Source organism: Equus przewalskii, chromosome 19, assembly GCF_037783145.1.
Source record: "Equus przewalskii isolate Varuska chromosome 19, EquPr2, whole genome shotgun sequence".
Classification (NCBI taxonomy): Eukaryota; Metazoa; Chordata; class Mammalia; order Perissodactyla; family Equidae; genus Equus; species Equus przewalskii.
This window is the reverse complement of record NC_091849.1, coordinates 10,985,819-11,008,192: the sequence shown is the minus strand read 5'-3', so window position 1 is coordinate 11,008,192 and position 22,374 is coordinate 10,985,819. Positions and strand designations below refer to the sequence as shown.

Below are 22,374 nucleotides of genomic sequence, written 5' to 3'. Positions count from 1 at the left end.
TAAATGATGATAAGTACCAAAAAGAAAAAAACAAAGCAAAGGGGTGTGCATGAAGTGTTAGAAGTAGGGTACTTGGGGTGGCTAGGGAAAGCTTCACTGAGAAAGCGATGTTTTGAATAAAGACTGAAAGGAAGTGAGGGAATGAGCCATGAGGATATCCAGGGTGTGAGCATTTGCAGCAGAGGGAAGGCCAGAGCAAGGGCTCATCTCAAGCAACAGAGAGAAGGCCAGTGTGGCTGCAGCAGAGCAAATGAAGGGAGGCAAGGAGGAGATGAGGTCACGTAGATAAAAGGCTGCCGGATAACCTTTCCAGGCTTTATGGGCCGTGACACGGACCTTGGGCGGGAGACGGGAGCCTAGCACAGGGTTTTCAACAAAGTGACAAAATCGGCCTTGTGTTTCACAGGATCACTTGGCTGCTGTGAGAATATACTGAAGTGAACAAGGGCAGAAGCACCTGACCAGCCGGGAGGCTATTGCCATAATCCAGGCAGAGATGAAGCTGGCTTGGATCAGGAGAGTGACAGATGGGGGGGCTGGGGAAGGTATTTAAAACGTAAACTTGATTCTTTCACACTCTACTTAATTCCCTGCAAAAGTAATTTTATTTCATGACGCATAAAACAAAATCTAAGCTCCTCCCCAGCCCTTTCAGGGCCTGTGTGATATCGTCTTGCCTCCCCTTCCCACCTCATCCCATGCCATTCTCCCCTCTGGCAGAGGCCCTCCTGCTCTTGGCTCCTCCAGACTCTCTACCCGGTCTTTATACGGCTGCTGTCTTCTGTACCTCGGGTCTTGCCTTAAGTGTTCATCCTCAGATAGGACTTTGAAAGTAGACTTTTGGGAGTCTTGTTCAATGTCGTATTCCGCAGTACCAAGAACAGGTGCTCAGTGAGGACTTGTTAAATAAATCTATTGAGGATGGATAGCTTCATTTTCCCTTTCACACCTCAAAAATAACACCAGAGGGGAAAGGGGTGGGGAGAGGGCAAAAGGGGTAAAGAGGCATTTACGCATGGTGACGGATAAAAACTATTGGTGGTGAGCACAATGCAGTCTATACAGAAACTGAAATATAATAACGTACACCTGAAATCTACACAATGTTATAAACCAACATGCCCTCAATCAAATAATTTTTTAAAAACCACCAAAATAAATGCATACATACATACACAAAAAAGGAGTAGACGATACCGCTGATAATGCTTCAGTAAGAAGCAGAACACGGCACCACTCTGAACTGATCAAACACAGACTCACTCGGGTGTAAGGACTATTGTGACCTCCAGACCTACTTCAGAGGGAGAGTCATCTTCCCCCATCAAGGGCTAATTCCTCCCCCAGCCCCAGTCCAGCTCTACACCCCATCCCCTACCCCAGGTTCTTGCCCAATTATTCTTCCTTCTCTTATGTCTCTGTTTTCCCTCACTACCAGTCATGCCCCTCAATCTTACAAACATCCTCAGGTCTCTTTTCTCCCTTTTATTGACCCATTCATCTTTTCCCTCTTCTTGATAGCAAAACTTTTAAAAAAAAGTATTCTACACTCACTATTTTCAATTCCTCATACCTATTCATTACCCACACCACCCCAGTCTTGCCTCCATTTTATTAAAATAATGAATAATGATGATGAGAATAACCATTGTAAGGGCCATGATAGATATTAAGTGATGACTAGTATGAGCTGGGCAGTATTCAAGTTCCTCCAACAACTTTCAAAGTTATGCTTTATTAGCCCATTTTACAGAAAAGGTCACTGAGTATGAGAGATACCAAGTACTGTGGCCAGAGAAAAATAACAACCACAGTCAGTAAGAGGTAGGAGAGAGATTAGAACAAAATTCTATGTACTTACAATTAAACCAGCTGTTTCCACTGAAAACTCCATCCCTGAGGTTACCGATGAATTCTAAATAATCCTAATGGACACTTTTTATTCCTCATCTTACTTGATCTCTTCATCATATCTGATATTTATATCCACTCTTTACTTTTAACATTATTATTATGCAACATTTGATACAGAAGAATATATGGAAATATACATAATTATGAAGCATAATCAGAATAAAATACCCACGAACCTACAAATCAATTTTTATTGACTTGTACATATAATGAAGTGCATGTGCTCTTAAGAGTTCAATTCAATTAAATAGTTAACATTTTTATTTTTAAATAATTATAGGGCCAGCCCCAATGGCCTAGTGGTTAAGTTTGGCATATTCTGCTTTGGTGGCCTCGGTTTGGTTGCTGGGCATGGACCTACCCCATTCATCTGTCAGTGGCCATGCTGTGGAGGCAGCTCACATACATAAAGGGGAGGACCGGCAACAGATGTTAGCTCAAGGTGAATATTCCTCAGCAAAAAGAATTAAATTAATTTAAAAAAGGAAAATAATTATAGATTTTCTTTTGAGGGAGATTAGCTCTGAGTAACACCTGCTGCCAATGTTCCTCTTTCTTTCTTTCTGTCTTTCTTTTTTTTTTTTTGCTGAGGAAGATTGGCCCTGAGCTAACATCCATGACCATCTTCCTCTATTTTATATGTGGGACACTGCCACAGCATGGCTTAATAAGCGGTATGTAGGTCTGCGCCTGGGATCTGAACCAGTAAACCCTGGGCCACCAAAGTGGAGCATCCGAACTTAACTACTGCGCCACCAGGCCGGCCCCCAAAAACCATTATAGATTTATAGGAAGTTGCAAAGAAATGCACAAGGATGTCCCATGAACCTTTCACCGTTTTCCCCAGCGTTGACATCTTGCATAACCATAGTACAGTAACAAGACCAGGAAATTGATGTTGGTACAATCCACAGCAGCAATTTTTCTATATCTACCTGTGTGTTCCTTTCTGCACCACTGCCCTTCCCAGAGTTAGCCACTGTCCTGAATTTTGGATTGAACATTCTTTTAATTTGTATGGTCTTGCCTCACATGTATGTGTCACTGTGCAGAAAAGTGTTAACATAGCAGGCCTGAGGCTGCTATCCTTAGGAGGGCCTGCTTGCAAGGTTGGCCCTTGGCTGGCATCTGGGAACCTGGATCTCAGGTGGGTCTGATTGTTCCCTAACTGATACAGGTGACTCACCATGCCTTAACTGTTTGTATAAACAATGTAGTTTAGGTTGAATACCTGCTTTCCTTCTGGGAGTCTGGAATTTTTGGTAGTGCTAGGCAGAGGGTGTCTACACGACCAGCCCCCAATAAAAACCTGGGACACAAGTCACTAATGGGCTTCACTGGGCAGAAACATGGCACGCACATTGCTGCATGTTCATTGCTGGTGAAGCATGGGCTCTGTGTGACCGTTCGTGGGAGGGAGAGAGCAGAAGGAAGCCTGCGCAGGGATTGTTCCAGACTCTGTCTCTGTCTTTTCCTCTAACGACTCCGCTGTGTCTCCTTACTACATTGCTGCAATGTTTCTAGCCATGCGTACAACTAAATGCTGAGTGCCATGAGTCCTCCTAGCAAATCTCTGAACGTGGGGGGAACTTGGGGACCCCTGACCCAATTTCTAACAATGTATTGTTTAGTTTTGATGTACTGGAGCATTTATAAAAATGGTAGGATACCACACATAGCTTTGTGCAACTCATTATTCACTCACTGTTATGTTTCTAAGATTAATCTATGGCGATCATTTCTATTACTGCAATATTCCTTTGGGCGACAAAACCGCAATGGATCTGTCCATTTTCCTGCTGATTACACATGGGCTATTTTCAGTTTTTACTACCACAAATATTGTATATGTGAACATTTTGATATATGACTCCTGGGGCACAAATGCAAGAGTTTCTCTAGGGAATTGATTCTCAACCTTGAATGGAATCATCTGGGTATATTTAAATAACACTGAGGCCAGGGTGCCACCCTCAGAAATTCTGATTTAATTGGTCTGAGGTATGACTTGGGCAAAATTTTTTAAAAATTTTCCTGGAAGTGAATTTGCTGGGTCACCAGGTAATTTGTATTCAACTCCAAAACTGGCTGTGTCCATGTATCTCACCAGCATTGGCTAACATTTCCTATTCCACCACATCCCTGCCATCACTTTTATCAATCTAGCCAGCTTATTCACCACTTACTGTGAAATGCATATTCATGTTTATTTTTTTCATTTTTCTGCTGGATTAATTGTCTCTTAATATGTAAGATTCCATGTGCATTTAGAGTATCTATTACATATTATGCACTGGTCAGTACATAAAATATGATATTGCAGTTATATTTGTCCTTAGAATATATTGCACGAAGGTTTACTGTCTTCGAAAGTTACATAAATTCTTTTTTTTGGCCTAATTACTAAATGGATACATCACTGCCTCATGTCTCATGCTTCTGATTTATGGACCCTTTTTGCTAGCCAATCTGAACTTTTTTTGCATCAACACAAGTGTGCCCTCCTCTCACAAGTCTAGGTCAGTTACTATTTACTCATTTATTCACACATCCATTCATTGTTCTTGGAATTACCACTACCTAACCCTGCGACTGGTACTGAGTAGGTTCTCTGAATGAATAAATGAAAACGATTTTAAAAGTGTGGCCTAGGAGATAACACATACCTGAAGAATGGACCAATACAAGGAACAAGGAACTGCAATCCAAGAGCAGTCCGTCCCCCCGCCCCCGGCAGCACGTGCGTAAATAAATACTAGTACTACGAGGCAAACATGTGCCTTCCTCTTGCCCTTCCTAAGTCTGGGAACCAGATTTAACGAATCAAGACTTTGTAGAATGAATCGGAGCAAAACCAAAGCAAAATAAAGGGCAAACAACCAACTTCCTCTAAAGAACTGAAAAGGTAATCAAGGCTCCCGCCAAGTCCCAAATCTAAACGGCTCAGCGCTAGCTCAATGGATGACCAGGTGTTCCCGGAAGCCCCGCCCTCAAGGAGGCGGGGCGTGCGCGGACGGGGCGGGGCCTGTCCTCCTCGACCACGCCCCCTACGGGCGGGGTGTGAGCAGGCGGGCTGCGCAGGAGCTTACGCACCCTCGCCGTCTCCTAGGAGATGAAACACACAAGACGCCCGAGCTTCACCCGGCAGCGAAGGAGGTAAGCGGCCGGCCCGGGCAGGTAATTCCGAGCGGGCTGCGGGGCCGCCACCCTGTGTCCACCCCAGCCCGAGCCTTTCCTACGAGGCCAGCCCGGCATGTCCACTCGGCGCCCTGTCCTACCAGGGCCAACCTCCGCCGAGAGAAGGGGCCTGGACACTGGTAGGGGGAGGAACGGGAGGGAGGAGATCCGAGGAGGGGCGGAGCGGGCGGGCGGGGGTCGGTGCTGCTGTGGTCGGTGCTCTCTGATCGCTCCTCGAGCACTTTCCTGCGTCCTACACGGTGGGGTCGGTCCCCGGAGGGAGGATGACAGTGGGGCATCCATCAATCTGAGGAACCTCGCCCCCCACCCCCTCGCCCCTCTCTCCATAGGGTCCCGAATCCTCCAACTCCTCCTCTGCTTCTTGGGCTGGAGCGGAAATTACTTTTAGGGGTGAGGGGCGGGATCAGGTCTCGGGAAGGCAGCGGAACTGAGTTCAGAACTGCTACAAAATAAAAAAAGAGGGAGGAGAAAGAGAAACTGAGTCCAAATCCAGTCCTCGTTAGTGCACCCCAAACGACTCCCAGGTAAAAATGGAATTCCGGCACAGGGTGGCACTGGGGGGCGCCCCCCCGTGTCCCCGTCGAGCCGGCCGCGGGGAGCCGGGGGATCACCCGCCCGCGGTGGCCGGACACGCAGGGACCTGGGGACGACCCCTTCGAGCAAACCCGCCCTGGGACATCGGCCCCGGGAGTCTTTTAAGAGCCCTTGATTGAGGAAAAGGATCAGAGCGTCCGTGTAAACTATTTCTTTACCGCATATAAGACTTTTAATTTGGGGACGGGGTTGGAGGGTCGGGAAGCAACAAAACCAGTTTTTAGTGGTTTGTAATCTCAGTTCTAAACAGAAAGAGATGTATGTAATTGTGTTTAGATAATCTTTTTGAGCATTTTTCTAATGATAACGGAACTCTCATAGAGTCAGTCAAAGTTATCCGACACATTTTAATCAGAAAACAACCCATTGAGTCAAAATAGTGGTGGAGGCAAAAGTTACTTTCCAGCCTCTGGTCTTCCTTTACCTCCCCCATCCTCTCGTTCGCCGCAGCGTGACGAGAAGGGAGAAAGTTCTCCTAAAGGCGGCTGCCTCCTGCCTCCAGGCTGCCAAAGCTGGCCTTGGTCAAGGAAGTTTGATCTCTTCGTTGGCGAGATTTTTTTGTTTAGTTTGGTTTTAAAATACCTAACTTGTGAATAAAGCGTAAAGCACTATGCCTTTATTTTTTTGCACAGAATCTTTGTTTTCCTATTGCAAAAGCTCGCCTTTTAATTTCTGTAAACATATTGGTTATTTTGAAATCTTTTTTCTGTTTTGCTTTTTAATCAACTTAGTGATTTTTAAGACGTTAATTCCTCTTTTTTTTTTTAACAAACCTTAATGCCATCCTTGGAGTGATATCCTTACAGTAGGTCTACAAAGAAGAAGTAAAGACGTCCGGAGTTATCTGTCCCGTGATTGGCAGACACCAGTTTTACCCTCCATTTGCCCTCTCTGTTAATCTTCCTTAATCCTTTCTAAATCCCTTATTAGCTAGCAGAAGCTGTGGAGAATAAAGCTCAAGTTTACAGTAATTGTGCACTTAAGCAGTAATTGTGCACTTAGATAAAAGTAAGAAAACTAGAATAGGAGAGAAATTATAAAAGTATTTATTTAATATAGGTCCATAATTGAGCCTCTAAATAAATGTCTTTTTCTTTAAATCAGAGTGTAAGGTTTGTTTAATGCATAAGAAAGTCAGTAGATATTGTAGCTTGATTGCAGAAAATTCCAAGTTCCTAATCATTCTTTTAAATTAATTGAGAATCATAGTTATATTACATTTACTTGTGTTTTACCTTGTTGGGCATACACACACACACACACACACACACACATATGGAAATATTCATGTACATAAGAAATCATGTTAATACATCCCCATTTGCAGAATTGGCTTTCCATAGGTCAACAGAGAAGAATATATGTAACTTGGAGAGAAATATTGTGTGTGAACTGAGGACCTACAGGCAGTCTATGTTTCTTAAGTTGCATACACTACTTTTTGACTAGTAATCAGTTTGGTCCTTGCTCTGCTGCACTGGTAGAAGCAGTTGCTCATGTGCTATCAGTGAGTAAGTATGTGGGAACAATGATTAAACAAACCCTTTACCTTTATATCTGCGCCTCTTTCTGTTAGGCTGTTGTCCTTGTATTTTCACGGGGATGAGGGGACAGCCGAAATGGTCAGCTTCTCACCCTGGAGAGCTATTTATTTTGTAATTAATATGACTCGAAAGAGGCTTTTCCCAAGTTTTTGTTTGGGAGCATAGTATGTAAACTTGTTTTATTGAAGCTTAGGTAGGGCTTACATTGGACAGATTCTCTCAGAGCCACAAATCTGACTTTTTAAAATCTATGTCGTATCCCTAATCTTTACCACTCCACCTCTCAAACGAAAGAAGCTGGGAAATGGCCCTGTCCCTTATTTATTCTTCCTTGAATATAAGTACACCCTATGTGATAGTCATTGTCACTTGAAACAAACTTTGTGTTTCCAGCGTTTATTTGGAAGTTGGTTGATTAGGCTTGGAATGAAATTTATACAATAGCCACTCCAAAAATGGTTGGGCTTCCAGGCCAGATGCAGAGAGTCATCAATGACCAAACAATCTTTTGCACTTGTAGTACTGGTGATAGTGATGGTTGACAGTCTGAAGAGTGGAAGAGAAAGAGGTGATTAATTCTTCTTTTGCAGGCTAAGTCACTGCAACGTAAAAGTTTGACTATTGTTTCTGACACCCTCTGACCTCTGAACTTCTGTTCCCTCCTGGACAGCTCCTTCTTTTGTTCCCTTCTCAAGCAATATGTCCTTTTCCAGACTTGCCTACCTTACTTTCTACCTCTCAGGCTCTCAATGCTTGTCCTCAGTTAAGTATTAACATGAAAATGATTTGTTGCATATGCAACAAACTTGCAAAGAAAAGATGATGCTATTATCCTATTAAATTTCTTAAATAATTTTCAGGATGGGGTAAAAAAATCATAATAATTTTCCTGAGGGGAGCTCCAAGGAAACTCCCTTCTCCCTTGCTGACGCTCTCTTTCCCTTCACTGTTTCTGGCCTGTTATTTTCACACTGTCCTTCCAGGTATAGGATGAGCCAGATGTTGCCCTGGGGTTTAGTCAGACTAGGGAGCACCATGTGCATATTACAGTTTGTCAGTAGCATCCTAGCATCCTGGTGTTTTAAGGTGAAGAGTTGAGTTGGGAGACAGCTTTCATTGTGAGATAGATTCTGCTTGGTTTGGGAGCAAAGAAGGGTGGTTCCTTTAACTATATCAGTGATTATAACAGCTGGTAAGAATGGGTTGTTTAGAAGTTGAGGACTACACTAGAAAAACCAAACAGCTTCAAGCTAATGCGAGTATTAGACTGACTCCATCATTGATTCTCTGATTGATCACTGATAGGTCATTTAATCCTTCTGTGTATTTATTTATTTATTTATTTATTTATTGTTTTTTGCTGAGGAAGATTTGCTTTGTTGCCAGTCTTCCTCTTTTTGTATGTGATCCACCACCACAGCATGGCCACTGGCAGACTAGTGGTGTGGTTCCAGACCTGGACACTGAACCCAGGCTGCCAAAACCAAGTGTGCCAAACTTAAACAGTAGGCCACTGGGGCTGGCCCTGTGTTTTTATTTTACAATTTTACTGATATGATGAACATCATGGCCTTTTGGACAAATATATTCTCTATATTGTTACTTAACCAGAAAGAGTCTGTAAACCTACGGGGAGCACATTTCCTTAAAAGAGACAGGTCTCTGTCACCTTAAATAGGGTAGCTAGGAAGGAATTCAAAGAATTTAACATGTTAATAATAAATTGCAAAATACCGATTTAATAAAATTCTAAATGATCAGAAGAAATATACCTCAGCCCATGGTTTGTTTAATCATTGCATATAGTACAAAACAAACAACCCAAAAGATCTTTCAAAATTACATTTCTTTATACAGATAAAGGAAAAATTAAGCAAAGCAAATACATGTTTTGATCAGGAACCATGCAGAGGGATCCCCTTCTCTACGTTAATGCCTTAATATTTAGAATCCGTGTCTTTGTATAATATAAAGATCACTTACAAAAACAACTTCATTTAAGGCAAATGGGGAACCATTTGTTAAGACCATTTACTCAGACTTAAGCTGAGAAAAATGAAGGAAGCCCTAAATAGAACTGGAGTCCACTATCGTGATCTCTTTTTCAAGATATTGGCCACAGAGTGAGTTAGGACAGCCTAAATTATTTTACATGTGCCTTGAAGGGGTTATTATCTGTATAAAGTAAAATATAATGATAAATTAATACACACTCTCTGATACTGAAAAGCCCCACAGGGTTCTTCCAAAGTTTCCTGTGGACAAATCCATTCCTGTTGGAAACATCACAGTTTTACCATCCTTCTCTGCAGGTTTGTTTCTTTCTCCAGAAAGCCTGATTTTGGAAGTCTTAGGTACTTTGACAACTACAACATATGCTTGTCGGTCCTAAATTTCTGCATGTAATAGGCAGGCATCCCACATATAAAGCAGAGGAAGATGGGCATGGATGTTAGCTCAGGGCCAGTCTTCCTCAGCAAAAAGAAGAGGATTGGCAGAGTTAGCTCAGGGCTGATCTTCCTCAAAAAAAACAAAACATAGAGAAGCAATTTCTATGATTGTATTTTATTTTGTGGAAATGAAACAGTGCTACAGTGAAAGAAAAATAATCTTTGAATGAATCACCAAATTATAAAAGGCATTTTAAAACAAAGTATTTATTTTAATGGTGCCATTTTATTACCATCTGCAACTAAGCATAAAGACTTGTGACAATGATAGAGATCTTTAACAGCAAAGTGAGAATGGTAAATAGGTATGAATTGAGAAATAGTTCTTTCAAATGTGGAACTAAGACAGAACACTGGGAGGAAAGTATTGAATGTTGTAATGAGGTAGACAATAAGGCTAGTGCTTTGTTTTCTTTAATCTTAGTAATAGCATCAGAACCTTTTGAAACCTGTATTGTTCTAAGATATACAGATCCACAGTCCCTTATCTGTAGTTTCAAAATTCACAAAGCTCTGAAAGATGAAGTTTTTAAAATAAATTTGTGCAAACTCATTTGCAACAAAACATGACCTGAATGGCATGAGGCCATTTGTAGTCTTCATTTTTTTTACTTAGTATATTGTTCCTACATTTTTGTGCAGGTACATTAAGATAGTGCTTGGGAGGTGTCACATAACATATAGTATATGCACTATATTACTTTTCAAAAATATGAAAATTCCTGGACTCCAAACATATCTAGCCCAGGAGTTTCACTTAAGGGATCATGGGCCAAATTTAATATGATGCAAAAATTGACTCAAAGAATGGATATAATATAGATGTCTGATTTTCCAAGGTCTGATTTAGAATAATATAAATTATATTCAATAAAAAGGGAATCAAACAGAGCCAGCCCTGATGGCCTAGTGGTTAAATTTCAGCGTGCTCTGCTTTGGTGGCCCAGGTTTGGTACCTGGGCATGGAGCCACACCACTTGTCTGTCAGTAGCCATGATGTCGTGGCAGCTCATATAGAAGAACCAGAAGAACTTACAGCCATACACAACTATGTTTTGGGGGGGAAGAAAGAAGAAAAAAGGAGGAAGATTGGCAACAGATGTTAGCTTAGGGTGAATCTTCCCCTGCAAAAAAAAAAAAAAAAAGGAATCATACAAATCATTAAGCCAATATTTATTGAATATTCATGGACTGAATAGCACAGTAGTATGTAAATGAAGCATTTACCAGATGAGTATTATCAGTCTATTATATGTGAACTTCATTCCATATAGCACAAATGATTTACTGACAAATGTTTAACACATTGGTACTTATATTATATATAATTTTTCCCTGTGCTGTAGGTTACTAGTAAATTTTTTGAAGAGATTCTTTAATGAGGATTCCTTTTATTCTTGTTTCGGTTTTTTTATAGGGTGTTCATAAGAATGGAGGCACTGTTTCCTTGCCAGATTGCTTATTGCTGTATCTCATGAGCCTACGTAATCTTGGGGAAGAGCCTGTGATTAATGATGACAAACCTGTCACCAGTATAGCAACAACTGTCTGACGGCGAAAACAAATACCAATAAAGAAGCATTTAAACTTATATTCATCAAAGAAGTCATTTCAGCCAACAACTTCAGCTGCATTGTTTTTCCAAGATGAACCGATACACAACCATGAGACAGTTGGGGGACGGCACCTATGGGAGTGTGCTGATGGGCAAGAGTAACGAATCTGGGGAGCTGGTGGCCATCAAAAGGTACCGTGGGCAACCCTGCGACGCTGACCTTTGACACTCCGACCTTTCTTTTCCTTTGCTTGCTTGAGAATATATACAAGCACAGAGAGAGGTCTGGTTCAGACCTCATGCTTACATTCCTCCTGTAATGAGGAATGTCATTCTGGAAAAACATTGCCAAAAAAGAATTCTGCTGATCCCCACTTATATTACTTTAATTTTTTGATTTGTCTAGTTACATTGAGAAATCAAAAAATATACCTGCTTTCCTTTTTATGCATAATACATGTGAGCTGAAACTGAAGGTAACGTTTGGAATATCTTTAGAATTTAAAGTTGAGTGCATAGTGGAGCTTATTATTTCTTTAAAACAATAGGCCTCAAAATCAGATGGTATTCATAATATCAAGTTGAGCTCTGAATGGCCTGTGGTATTTTCCTAACCTTACCAATTAAATAGAATTAATTATTATTGATTTAATTATTTCTTTTTAATCTATTATATGTCAAAGATTACCCCAAAGCTTAGTGATTTAGAATAAGAACAAACATCTATTAATTCACACAGTTTCTGTGGCTGGGGAATCTGGCAGCAGCTCAGCTGGGTGGTCCTGGCTCCAGGTCTCTCAGGAGCTGGCAGTCAGCTATCGGCCAAGTTCGTGGTCGTCTGAAGCCTGGGCTGGGGCTGGAGGGTCCACTTCTAAGGTGCCTCTGTGTGGCCTGCTAGGGCTGCTGTAATGAACTGTTGCAGACTGAGGGCCTTAACCAACAGACTGATTTCCTCACAGTTCTGGAGGCTGGAGTCTGAGATCAAGCTGAGGGCAGGGTTGGTTTCTTCAGAGGCCTCTCCCCTGGGCTTGTACATGACTGTCCTCTGTGTTTTCACATGATCTTCACTGTGTGTGTCTGTGTCCTAATCCCCTCTTCTTATGAGGACACCAGTAAGACCGGATTAGGACTCACCCTAAAAACCTCATTTAGCCTTAATTACCTCATTAAGGTCTATGTCCAAATACAGTCACACTCTGAGGTCCTAGGGGTTGGGACTTCAATGTATGGACTTGGGGGGAGGAGAGGGGACACGATTTGGTCTGTAACAGGCTGCTGTAACAGTCGGTCGCTTAAACAACTGAGACGTACTGAGTTTCAGTTCCGGAGGCGAGAAGGAATCAGCGTGTGAGCAGGGTCGGCTCCTCCCGAGGCTGAGGAAAGGCTCTGTGCTAGGCCTCGCTGCTTGGCTCGTAGACGGCATTCTCTCCCTATGTTTCTTCCACATTGTCTTCCCTCTCTGCGTGTCTCTGTGTCCAAATTTCCGCGTTTTATAAGGACACCAGTCACATTGGATTAGGGCCACCCCATTGACTTCATTTTAACTTGGTTACCTCTGTAAAGGCCCTATCTCCAAATAAGGTCACATCCTGAGGTACTGGGGGGTTAGGACTTCAACATATGAATTTGGGGGGGGGAGACACAATTCAGCCTGTAACACTCATTCACATGGTTGGCAAGAGGCCTCAGTTCCTCTTCACATGGGCCTCTGCAGAGAGCTGCTTGCGTGTCCTCGTGACACGGCAGTTGGCTTCCGCCAGAATGAGTCTTGGAAACTGAGGACCACATCAACCAAATGATGACAAACTAAAATGTAAATGCTTTGACAAATGTTTATCAAATGTTAAAAACTTTAAAATGTCATGATCTAAAACATTACATGTACAGGGAAATAATTTTATGAAATATTGTCAATAGCCCTTATTATCAAATAAATATACAATATACAATAACTGAAATAAAAAATTTACTGAATGGGCTTAATAACATTAAATACCTATTTATGACTGGAAAAAAACCCCAACTCTTAACAAATAGGAATAAAAAGAAACTTCCCTGACCTGATAAGACTTATGTAATTCGTCATCTTTGGTGAAATATTAGAACTGCCAGTCACGTTGGTTTTAAGACCAGAGCGCCTGCCACATCCGCCACTGATCAGGATTGCAATGGAGATCCTCACTAATGCAATGAGAGAAAGGAAAAGGAAGTGAGGTCTGAGTGTTAGCCAAAATGAGATGAAATCATCCTTATTTATAGATTAAATGATTGTATGAATTCACATAAATAAATACTTAATTATATAAATTTATATATAAAAATAATTTTAAAGGACTGGAAAGGCACACAGACAATTCGTGAGAGCTGTGGCTTCTGGGGACGGGGGAAGAAAATGAGAATAAGTTGGGTCTGGTGGTATTACAGAAGCTTATTACCACTGTTCTGTTTTATACAACAAAACATTCATTATTTCTTCTAGGTGGCAAAATCATGTGTTTGTTTTATTCTTCAATTTCATGAAATGGGGGATGGGGCCTCACCTGCGTAGACGTAGGTAAAGCCTTGAGAGAATTGGGGCGTCAAACACTGTAAGCAGTTAAGTGGCTCGAGGGCTGAGAAAAGGCCTTAAGAGTATGAGTTAGGCATGCTTTGCTGTATGAAATAAAAAACCTAACCCAAAGTAACTTAAATCAGGATCTCTCTTTCTCACATAATAAAAAGTCTTGAGGTAGGTGGCCCAAGGCTAGAACTTTGTCTCAGTGCTGTTATCACAGACCCAGTTTCTTCTGTCTTCAAAAAATAGCTGCTGCAGCTTCAGGCCTTGAGTATGAGTTCTGAGCAAGAGGAAATGGGGAAGAGCGGAGGCAGTCAGTTACTTCACTTTTTTTAAATTAGGGAAGCAAAAGCTTTCCCACACCCCTATCCAGAAGACTTCTAGTTAGTTCTCATTGGCCCTAAGTGTGTCACATGGCACATTTAGCTATAAGGGAGGGTGGGAAACTGAGTAATTAGCTGGGCATTTTGTATCCCTGTGTAAAAGCTGAGCTATGTTAGTAAAGAGGAAGAAAAGAGAGGTTTTTGGATAGTCAACTCACAGTGTCTGTCACATTTAGTATCCACTATGTGCCAGAAAGTTTTCCTAACTTAAATATGGAAAGAGCAAAAATGAAAGAGAAGAAGAGTCACATGAAAGGCTTGAGGAAAATTTAAATATTCACATCCTACTACACTTGGTGCTCAGGACAAAATGGGAATGAGATAGATGAGTAACAATGTAGAGAGGAAGACCTAAAAATGAAACAAGTTACAACATGAAATATATAAGTCCTACGATGGGGGAATATCGGGTCCTATGGGACCAGAGAGAAGTGATGCTGGGGAAGTATCTTCCCACAGAAGGCTTCCCATAGAAAATGAGATCTCAACCACGAGAAAAAATTACCAAGAAAAAGAGGAGGGGGAAGAATGCTCCAGCAGTAAGCATAATACGTACGAAGGCCTGCAGGAGAGAGAGTGTGAAGGCTTGACTGGGGCTGAGGAACTGAAAGAAATGTGGGTGGCTGGAGTGTAGATTATGAGTCCAGGCAGAGGAGGGACATGAGGCTAAAGGGTGAAGTCATGAAGCCAGTTAAGGAGTTTGTCCATCTTAAGGATTAGAAGGTCCATGGAGGATTTTTAAGCAGGAGAGTTGAGGTGATCAAATATTGTTTTAGAACAGTCCCTTTAGGGGAGACTTGATCAAAGAGGTCAAGACTGGACACAAGGGGACCAGTTAGGAGATAGGTGCAGTCATCTTGGTTATAGGTGGTGGTGGCCTGACCTGGGAAAATAGCATTGGGTGGGGACATAAGTGGAAGCATTCAAGGGACATTTAGGAGACAGGCTCTGTAGGAACTCGTGACTGGGCATGGAGGGAAGGCATAAAGAATGGAGAAGAGTCCAGGCTAACTCTTGGGGTTCTGGCCTAAATGGGTAGTGGTGGTGCCATTCGCCATGACCGGGAGGGGGAAATCACAGGCTTAGGGGTAAAGCTGAGGTCAGTTTTAGACATAATGACTTTAAGATGCCAACGGGCAATTGAATATTTGGATTTAAAGCTCAAAATGGAGGTCTGAGCTGACGATTTGGGAATTGATAGCCTACAGATGGTAACTGAAGGTATATAGAGGGAGAAGAAAAGAGGTCTTCACATAGCTCACTGAGGAACCTCAGCATATGAAGGCTGGGCCCTGGAAGAGGGTCTCACAGAGAAGACTGAGAAAGAGTCAGCAGAGAAGCAGGGAGAAAACCAGGAGAGGGTAGAAAATATCTGGACCCACAAAAAAGATCTAAATAAGAAGTGCTCAACTGGAAGATGAGTAATAACTAATGAGTGAAAAGCATCTGGGTTAGTTGGGATTGCTTCTTGCTGCAAGTAACAAATCCATAAATTAATATCAAGTCACAGAACCAATGGCTTAAGTAAGTAGTTTATTTTTCTTACGAATCAAGAAATCTGGAGTTTGATGATTCCAGGGCTCTTTGAAGGGCTCAGCTGTGCACTGAATCCAGGCCTCTTCTATCTTCTTCTTCATACTGAGCTGATAGCATCAGTTTGTCTTCACTTAATGGCCACATTATGACTACTTTACTTCTAGGCGTTACATCCGTGTTCAAGGTGGGAAGAAAGGAGAATAATACCAGCAAACCCTTCTCTCAAATTTTAGCAGGAAGTAAAATTTATTTCCCAGAAGCCCCCAAGTGACTTCCTCTTACATCTTAATGGCTAGAACTGGATCACATGGTCCCGCTTATGTCCAAGAGAGGCTTTGAAGTGAGTATCTACTCTTCCAGTCTCTATACCAGGAGGCAAAAGGTAGGAGGCTAGGAACGGCCTTCTGGTATCCAAATAATATTTCTGCCATGGTGTTCCTTGGATTTAGGGAATATGACATAGTTAGTGACTGTGGTGAGAGTTGTTCCAGTGGATAGAGGAGAAGATAAGCCAGATTGCAGTAGGGCAAAGAGTAGTAAGAAGTAGGGTAGTAGAGGCCTTGAGCTTTGAAGTCATGGAGCATGTGTTACTCAGTTGCTAAGAAAGTCGTAGAAGGATTGCCAAGTATCAGTAAGAGTGCACCTGAGATTACGTGAGACGAATACTAAAATGGAGCTACTGGGGGCATTTACAGGACTTTTTTTTCTACCTTCACCAATCTGTACAGAGAGCAGAGACTGGAGGATGGCAAGGCAGGAGTGATGGAATGTTGGGAGAGGGAGACATTCAGAATATGTGTGTGCTCTTGAGGGGATAGTGGTGGAAGGGCTGATCGTGGGATCCAAGGTGGATGAGGAGGCGAGTAAAACCAAGCGTTGAACAAGTGGATGTATACGGCAATTCCAATGACAATGGCGGTAAAAGGATAGGAGGTTATGGGCAGAGTCTGCAGTTTTAAAGGTTGAGACAGAGAGTAGAACCATTCCTCACGATACCAAGGTGTTTCTGAGTGACTATGGTAGCATGGAGGTGAACATCTCTTTGGAGTTAAGGAACTGTGAAGCCGGAATTTCAATATGAATGTTTACTCTGGCCATTACTCCTTAAGGTTCTTGACAAGACAGAATCTTAGGATAGGTTTTTATCTAATGTCACCTCCAAGAGTCATACAGAAGGCTATGCCATTTCTCTTAAGCCTGATGCAAAGAAATAAGCTTTACCTGGAAGTTACAGATATTAGACACATTATTCTCCCTTCTCAAGTTATCCCTATTTGTTACCCAAACAACTCACAGTCCATAATATCTTGTCAGAACCATCGTCTTGTGCTTTGTGGTATAAAATTTTGGGCACTGCAAATTTAGGCCACAAATATTCTAGGTGTAACACTTTAAATCCATACATGTTGGATTAAAAATTAAAAATAAATTCCATGTCAAATGCATTTTGTGTAGCACATGAAGAGCTGCCTATCTGTAATCTTCAAAGTGAGTGATGAACATGTCGCCTTGAAGGGAAATTGATTTCGTTCTGAAAGCCTTTTAAGCAGAAGAACCGGGGGTCAGGTGTTGGGGAGTGACTATTAGAACTAGATGCTCAGCTAAGAATGATGTTGAGGAGTGAAGTGGAGGAGAGGCTGGGCGCTAGCACAGTATGGAGACGGCTGTGAAAAATGAGGGTGTGGCATGGCGCCTGGCAGATGATAGCCAGGGTGGTATAATCTGAGAATGTGAACAAGTGGAAGAAAGTTTGTACTTAACTCAGTAAGCCGTGGGGAAGGCTTTTGAGCAGTCTAGAAATGCAGTGAAAACTGGCTAGGATGAGTAATTAGAAATTAGGAGAACACTGTAAAGAACAAGATGAAAGGTACTTTTTTGAAAATTTCCTTTGGGAAATTTTAATTTAGATCAGTGTTAAGAAACCTTGTGTTACCTGGTGCCATTTTATAAAAGCTAGAACAGTTCATTCTAGGGGATGGTAGTCAGATCCCCTTACCTCATTAAGTTAAATGTTTGTTAAGCTCTCTGCCCTTTAAGGACTTGCAAGGCACTTCCACTTCTGAGGGTCTCCTATTTGCGGGACAGCTCCTCATGGGCCCATCTGTGGGGATAGAAATTCACCCAGTCATTTAGTAAATAGTTACTGAGCACTTGCAATGTGCCAGAAACTGACCTAGGCACATAGGGGTGTCCTCCAGGAGCTTACACTTGAGGAGAGGGGAGGAGTAAACGTAATAAATCAGTATACTCTGCGGTGTGTTAGAAGGTACTGAGTGCTGTGGAGAAAGAGCAGAGCAGGAAAGGTGACCTAGCAATGGTACTGTCATTTTCTTTTTTCTTTTTTTTGATTCTTCTCCCCAAAGCTCCCAGTACATAGTTGTAGATTCTAGTTGTGAGTGCCTCTGGTTGTGCTGTCATTTTCTTAAGATGGCCAGCAGGAATAGCCATGACAATGTCATGGCTCAGGGCATTAAAGAAATAAGAATCAGCCTGAAATGGGCTTTCATTTCCATTAACCAACTGGGTCTTTCTAGCTGTTTCTGTCTGGCTGAAACTTCTTTTTTTCAGTCTTCACATGCTGGCACCTTCCATCTTTCAGGTTTAGCTGAAATACTGCCTTATCAAAAAGGGCTGGCAGTGAAATTTTTAAAAAATTTATCTTATCTCATGGTCCTTATAACTAATCTGAACATCTGTTTGTGTTAACTGGTCTAAAGTCTATTTCCTGTTGGATGGGACGCACAATGGTAAGCATCTCTGATTCGTTCATTGCCCTGGCACGTAGCAGGTGTTGGATGAATGAATAAATGAAAGAGAAGATGGCAGGGAATCTAAAAGGAATTGCCTTTGCTTACCTATTCTAACAAATTGGTTTAATTTCTTAAAATTAAATTAATTTCTTTAAATTGGTCTAAGATATTAGGATAATTGTTTTGTAAGGAAACTTCTGTAATTGTTGCATATAGATACATGCATTGCCTTAGGACTGTATTGATAAATAGTAATTGCTGGAAAGAAAGTACCATATTAATATATGTGGTACAGCTGGTACAGATTTTCAAGTAGAAGTTTTAATTTGTACTAAATTATGAAGAGGAACTTGAATATATTATGTAGCTTCTAAAAATTGGATTTAAAAAAAATTCTGTCATTACTTTTTAGGAATCATGGCAGATTATATGTACCACTTTGGATGGTTTGATCATTGTATTAAACTACTTTTCTTTTATAGCCATATTTAAATTGACTTTTCTTTTAAATTGATCATTGTGCTAGATTTACCTTTTTCATTTTAGTGAGGCATTTATAAATCGATAGCACTGAAAAGTGTCATTTGGTAAATCAGTAAGCCCTCAATTTCTTCAAGCTCCCTCATAAATTTCTAGTACCTGAATGAGTATCAGTGAAATTCAGATTCACTGAGGATATTGTAGAAATAGTATCAGTGATGCCCTTCATGTCTTCCTGTAGCTGATCACAGATATTGGTAAAAGAAGAACATCTAGGATTTATTAAGTGCTGACCTACGCAGTTTACAATAAGCTCTTCTTATGCGGTAGTTTCTACTTACAGCTATGGAATTTGAGGCACAGAGAGGTCATTAGATAATTTGTCCGAGGTCATACAACCAGTGAGCCACTGAGCAAGAATTTGGATCCAGGCACTGCAGTTCCACAATCCACATTCTTTTTTTTTTTTTAATTGAAGCATAGTTGACATACAATGTTGTATTAGTTTCTGGTGTACAACATAGTGATTCGACATTTATCTACATTATGAAATGATCACTCTGATAAGACTAGTTACCATCTGTCACCATACAAAGTTATTGAAATATTACTGACCATATTCCTTATGCTGTACATTACATCCTGATGATTTATTATTTTATAACTGGAAGTTTGTACCTCTTTATCCCCTCACCTATTTCTCCCTTCCCTCCCAACCCTCTCCCCTCTGGCAACCACCAGTTTGTTCTCTGTATCCATTCTATTTCTGTTTCGTTTGTTCATTTGTTTTATTTTTTTTAGATTCCACATATAAGTGAAATTATACAGTATTCTTTCTCTGACTTATTTCACTTAGCATAATACCCCATAGGTCCATCCACGTTGTCACAAATGTCAGGATTTCATTCTTTTTATGCCTGAGTAATATTCCATTGTATTTATACATATGCCATGTCTTCTTTATCCATTTATCCATTGATGGACACCTATGTTCCTTCCATATCTTGCCTGTTGTGCTATGATGAACGTAAGACTGCATATATATTTTCAAATTAGTGTTTTCATTTTCTTTGGGTAAATACCCAGAAGTGGAATTGCTGGATCATATGGTAGTTCTATTTTTAATTTTTTGAGGAAACTCCATACTGTTTTCCTTAGTGGTTGCACCAACTGACATTCCAACTAACAGTGCATGAGGTTCCCTTTTCTCCACATCCTCGCCAACACTTGTTATTTATTGTCTTTTTGATAATAGCCATTCTGGCAGGTGTGAGGTTTTGATATTCATTTCCCTGATGATTAGTGATGTTGAGCATCTTTTCATGTATCTGTTGGCCGTCTGTGTCTTCTTTGAAAAAATATCTATTCAGGTCTTCTGTCCATTTTTTAATCAGATTGGTTTTTTGGATGTTGAGTTATGAGTTTTTCATATATTTTGGATATTAACCCCTTATGGGATATATCATTTCCAAATATATTCTCCTCTTCAGTAGGCTGCCTTTTTGTTTTGTTGATGGTTTCCATCACTGTGCAAAACCTTTTTAGTTTGATGTAGTTCCATTTGTTTGTTTTTGCTTTTGTCGCCCTTGCCTGTGGAGATATCCAAAAAAATATTGCTAAGACCAATGTCAAAGAGTTTACTACTTCTGTTTTCTTCTAAGAGTTTTATGGTTTCAGATCTTACATTTAAATCTTTAATCCACTTTGAGTTTATTTTTGTATATAGTGTAAGAAAGTGGTCCAGTTTCATTCTTTGCATGTATCTGCCCAGTTTTCCCAACACCATTTATTGAAGAGATTGTCTTTTCTCCATTGTATATTCTCCTTTGTCATAAAGTAATTGATCTTGTAAGTGTGGGTTTATTTCAGGGCTCTTTATTCAGTTCCATTAATCTACGTGTCTGTTTTTGTGCCAACACCATACTGTTTTGATTACTACAGCTTTGTAAAATAGTTTGAAATCATGGAGCATGATATCTCCAGCTTTGTTGTTCTTTCTCAAGATTGCTTTGGCTATTCAGAGTCTTTTGTGGTTCCATACAAATTTCAAAATGATTTGTCCTAGTTCTGTGGAAAATGCCATTGGTATTTTAATAGAGGTTGCATTGAATCTGTAGATTGCTTTGGGTAGTATGGACATTTTAACAATATTAATTCTTCAATCCATGAGCGTGGTGTATCTTTCCATTTATTTGTGTCATCTTCAATTTCTTTCACCAGTGTCTTATAACTTTGATTATACAGGTCTTTCACCTTCATGGTTAAGTTTGTCCCTAGGTATTTTATTCTGTTTGATGTAATTGTAAATGGGATTGTTTTCTTAATTTCTCTTTCTGATAGTTCCTTGTTACTGTATAGAAATGAAACTGATTTCTGTATATTTATTTTGTATCCTGCAACTTTACTGAATTCATGTATTGGTTCTAATAGTTTTTTGGTGGAATCTTTAGAGTTTTCTATATATAGTATCTTGTCATCTGCAAATAGTGACAGTTTTACTTCTTCCTTTCCAATTTGGATGGCTTTTACTTCTTTTTCTTCTCTGATTGCTGAAGCTAGGACTTCCAACACTATGTTGAATAAATGTGGCAAGAGAGTGGGTATCCTTGTCTTGTTCCTGATCTTAGAGGAAAAGCTTTCAGCTTTTCACCATTGAGTATGATGTTAGTTGTTGGTTTGTTATATATGGCCTTTATTATGTTGATGTATGTTCCCTCTATACCCATCTTTTGAGAGTTTTTATAAAAAATGTGTGCTAAATCTTATCAAATGCTGTCTCTGTGTCTATTGAGATGATCATATGATTTTTATCCTTCATTTTGTTAGTGTGGTATATCATGTTGTTTGATTTGCATGTATGGAACCATCCTTGTATCTCTGGAATAAATACCACTTGATCATGGTGTATGATACTTTTAATGTGTTGTTGAATTCCATTTGCTAATATTTTGTTGAGGATTTTTGCATCTAGGTTCATCAGGAATATTGTCCTCTAATTCTTTTTTTTGTTATGTCTTTGTCTAGTTTTCATATCAGGGTGTGCTAACCTTATAGAATGAGTTTGAGAGCAATCTTTCCTCTTCAATTTTTTGGACTAGTTTGAGAAGGATAGGTATTAACTCTTCTTTAAATGTTTGGTAGAATTCAACTGTGAAGCCAACTGGTCCTGAACTTTTTTGTTTGTTAGAAGTTTTTTGATTACTGATTAAATTTCATTACTAGTAATGGTCTATTCAGATTTTCTATTTCTTCCTGATTCAGTCTTGGAAGATTGTATGTTTCTGGGAGTTTATCCGTTTCTTCTAGGTTGTCGAATTTGTTGACATATAATTGTTCATAGTAATCCCTTATGATCCTCTGTATTTCGGTGGTGTTGGTTGTAACTTCTCTTTCATTTCTGATTTTATTTATTTGAG

At 40.4% G+C, this 22,374-nt stretch overlaps 1 protein-coding gene and 1 long non-coding RNA gene across 10 annotated transcripts in view; one reads left to right on the top strand and one right to left on the bottom strand.

Moving 5' to 3' along the window:
* The first annotated feature begins 4,950 nt into the window (after positions 1–4,950).
* The window catches only part of MAK (male germ cell associated kinase), a 64,613-nt gene continuing 47,189 nt past the window's right edge, over positions 4,951–22,374 (top strand). For 5 of the 8 annotated variants that reach the window (XR_011529593.1, XM_070584047.1, XM_070584051.1 and 2 more), the window contains exons 1-2: positions 4,951–5,070; positions 11,118–11,447. Coding sequence is in view for 6 of the 8 variants with exons in the window: in XM_070584047.1 (XP_070440148.1) it covers positions 11,347–11,447 (101 nt within the window). In the remaining 2 variants the exon portion in view is untranslated. Of the gene's footprint in view, positions 5,232–11,117; positions 11,448–22,374 lie in introns of all 8 variants that reach the window. The other 3 variants (XR_011529594.1, XM_070584048.1, XM_070584049.1) reach the window with 2 other exon arrangements.
* Positions 12,895–17,832, bottom strand: LOC139077245 (uncharacterized). 2 transcript variants are annotated; one of them, XR_011529596.1, is made up of 3 exons: positions 15,739–16,166; positions 13,316–13,436; positions 12,895–13,030 (listed from the first exon to the last, which is right to left on the bottom strand). It is a non-coding gene; the product is annotated as an uncharacterized lncRNA (long non-coding RNA). The 2 variants fall into 2 exon arrangements; XR_011529595.1 differs by lacking the exons at positions 12,895–13,030; positions 15,739–16,166 and adding an exon at positions 17,725–17,832 and having other exon boundaries at positions 13,070–13,436.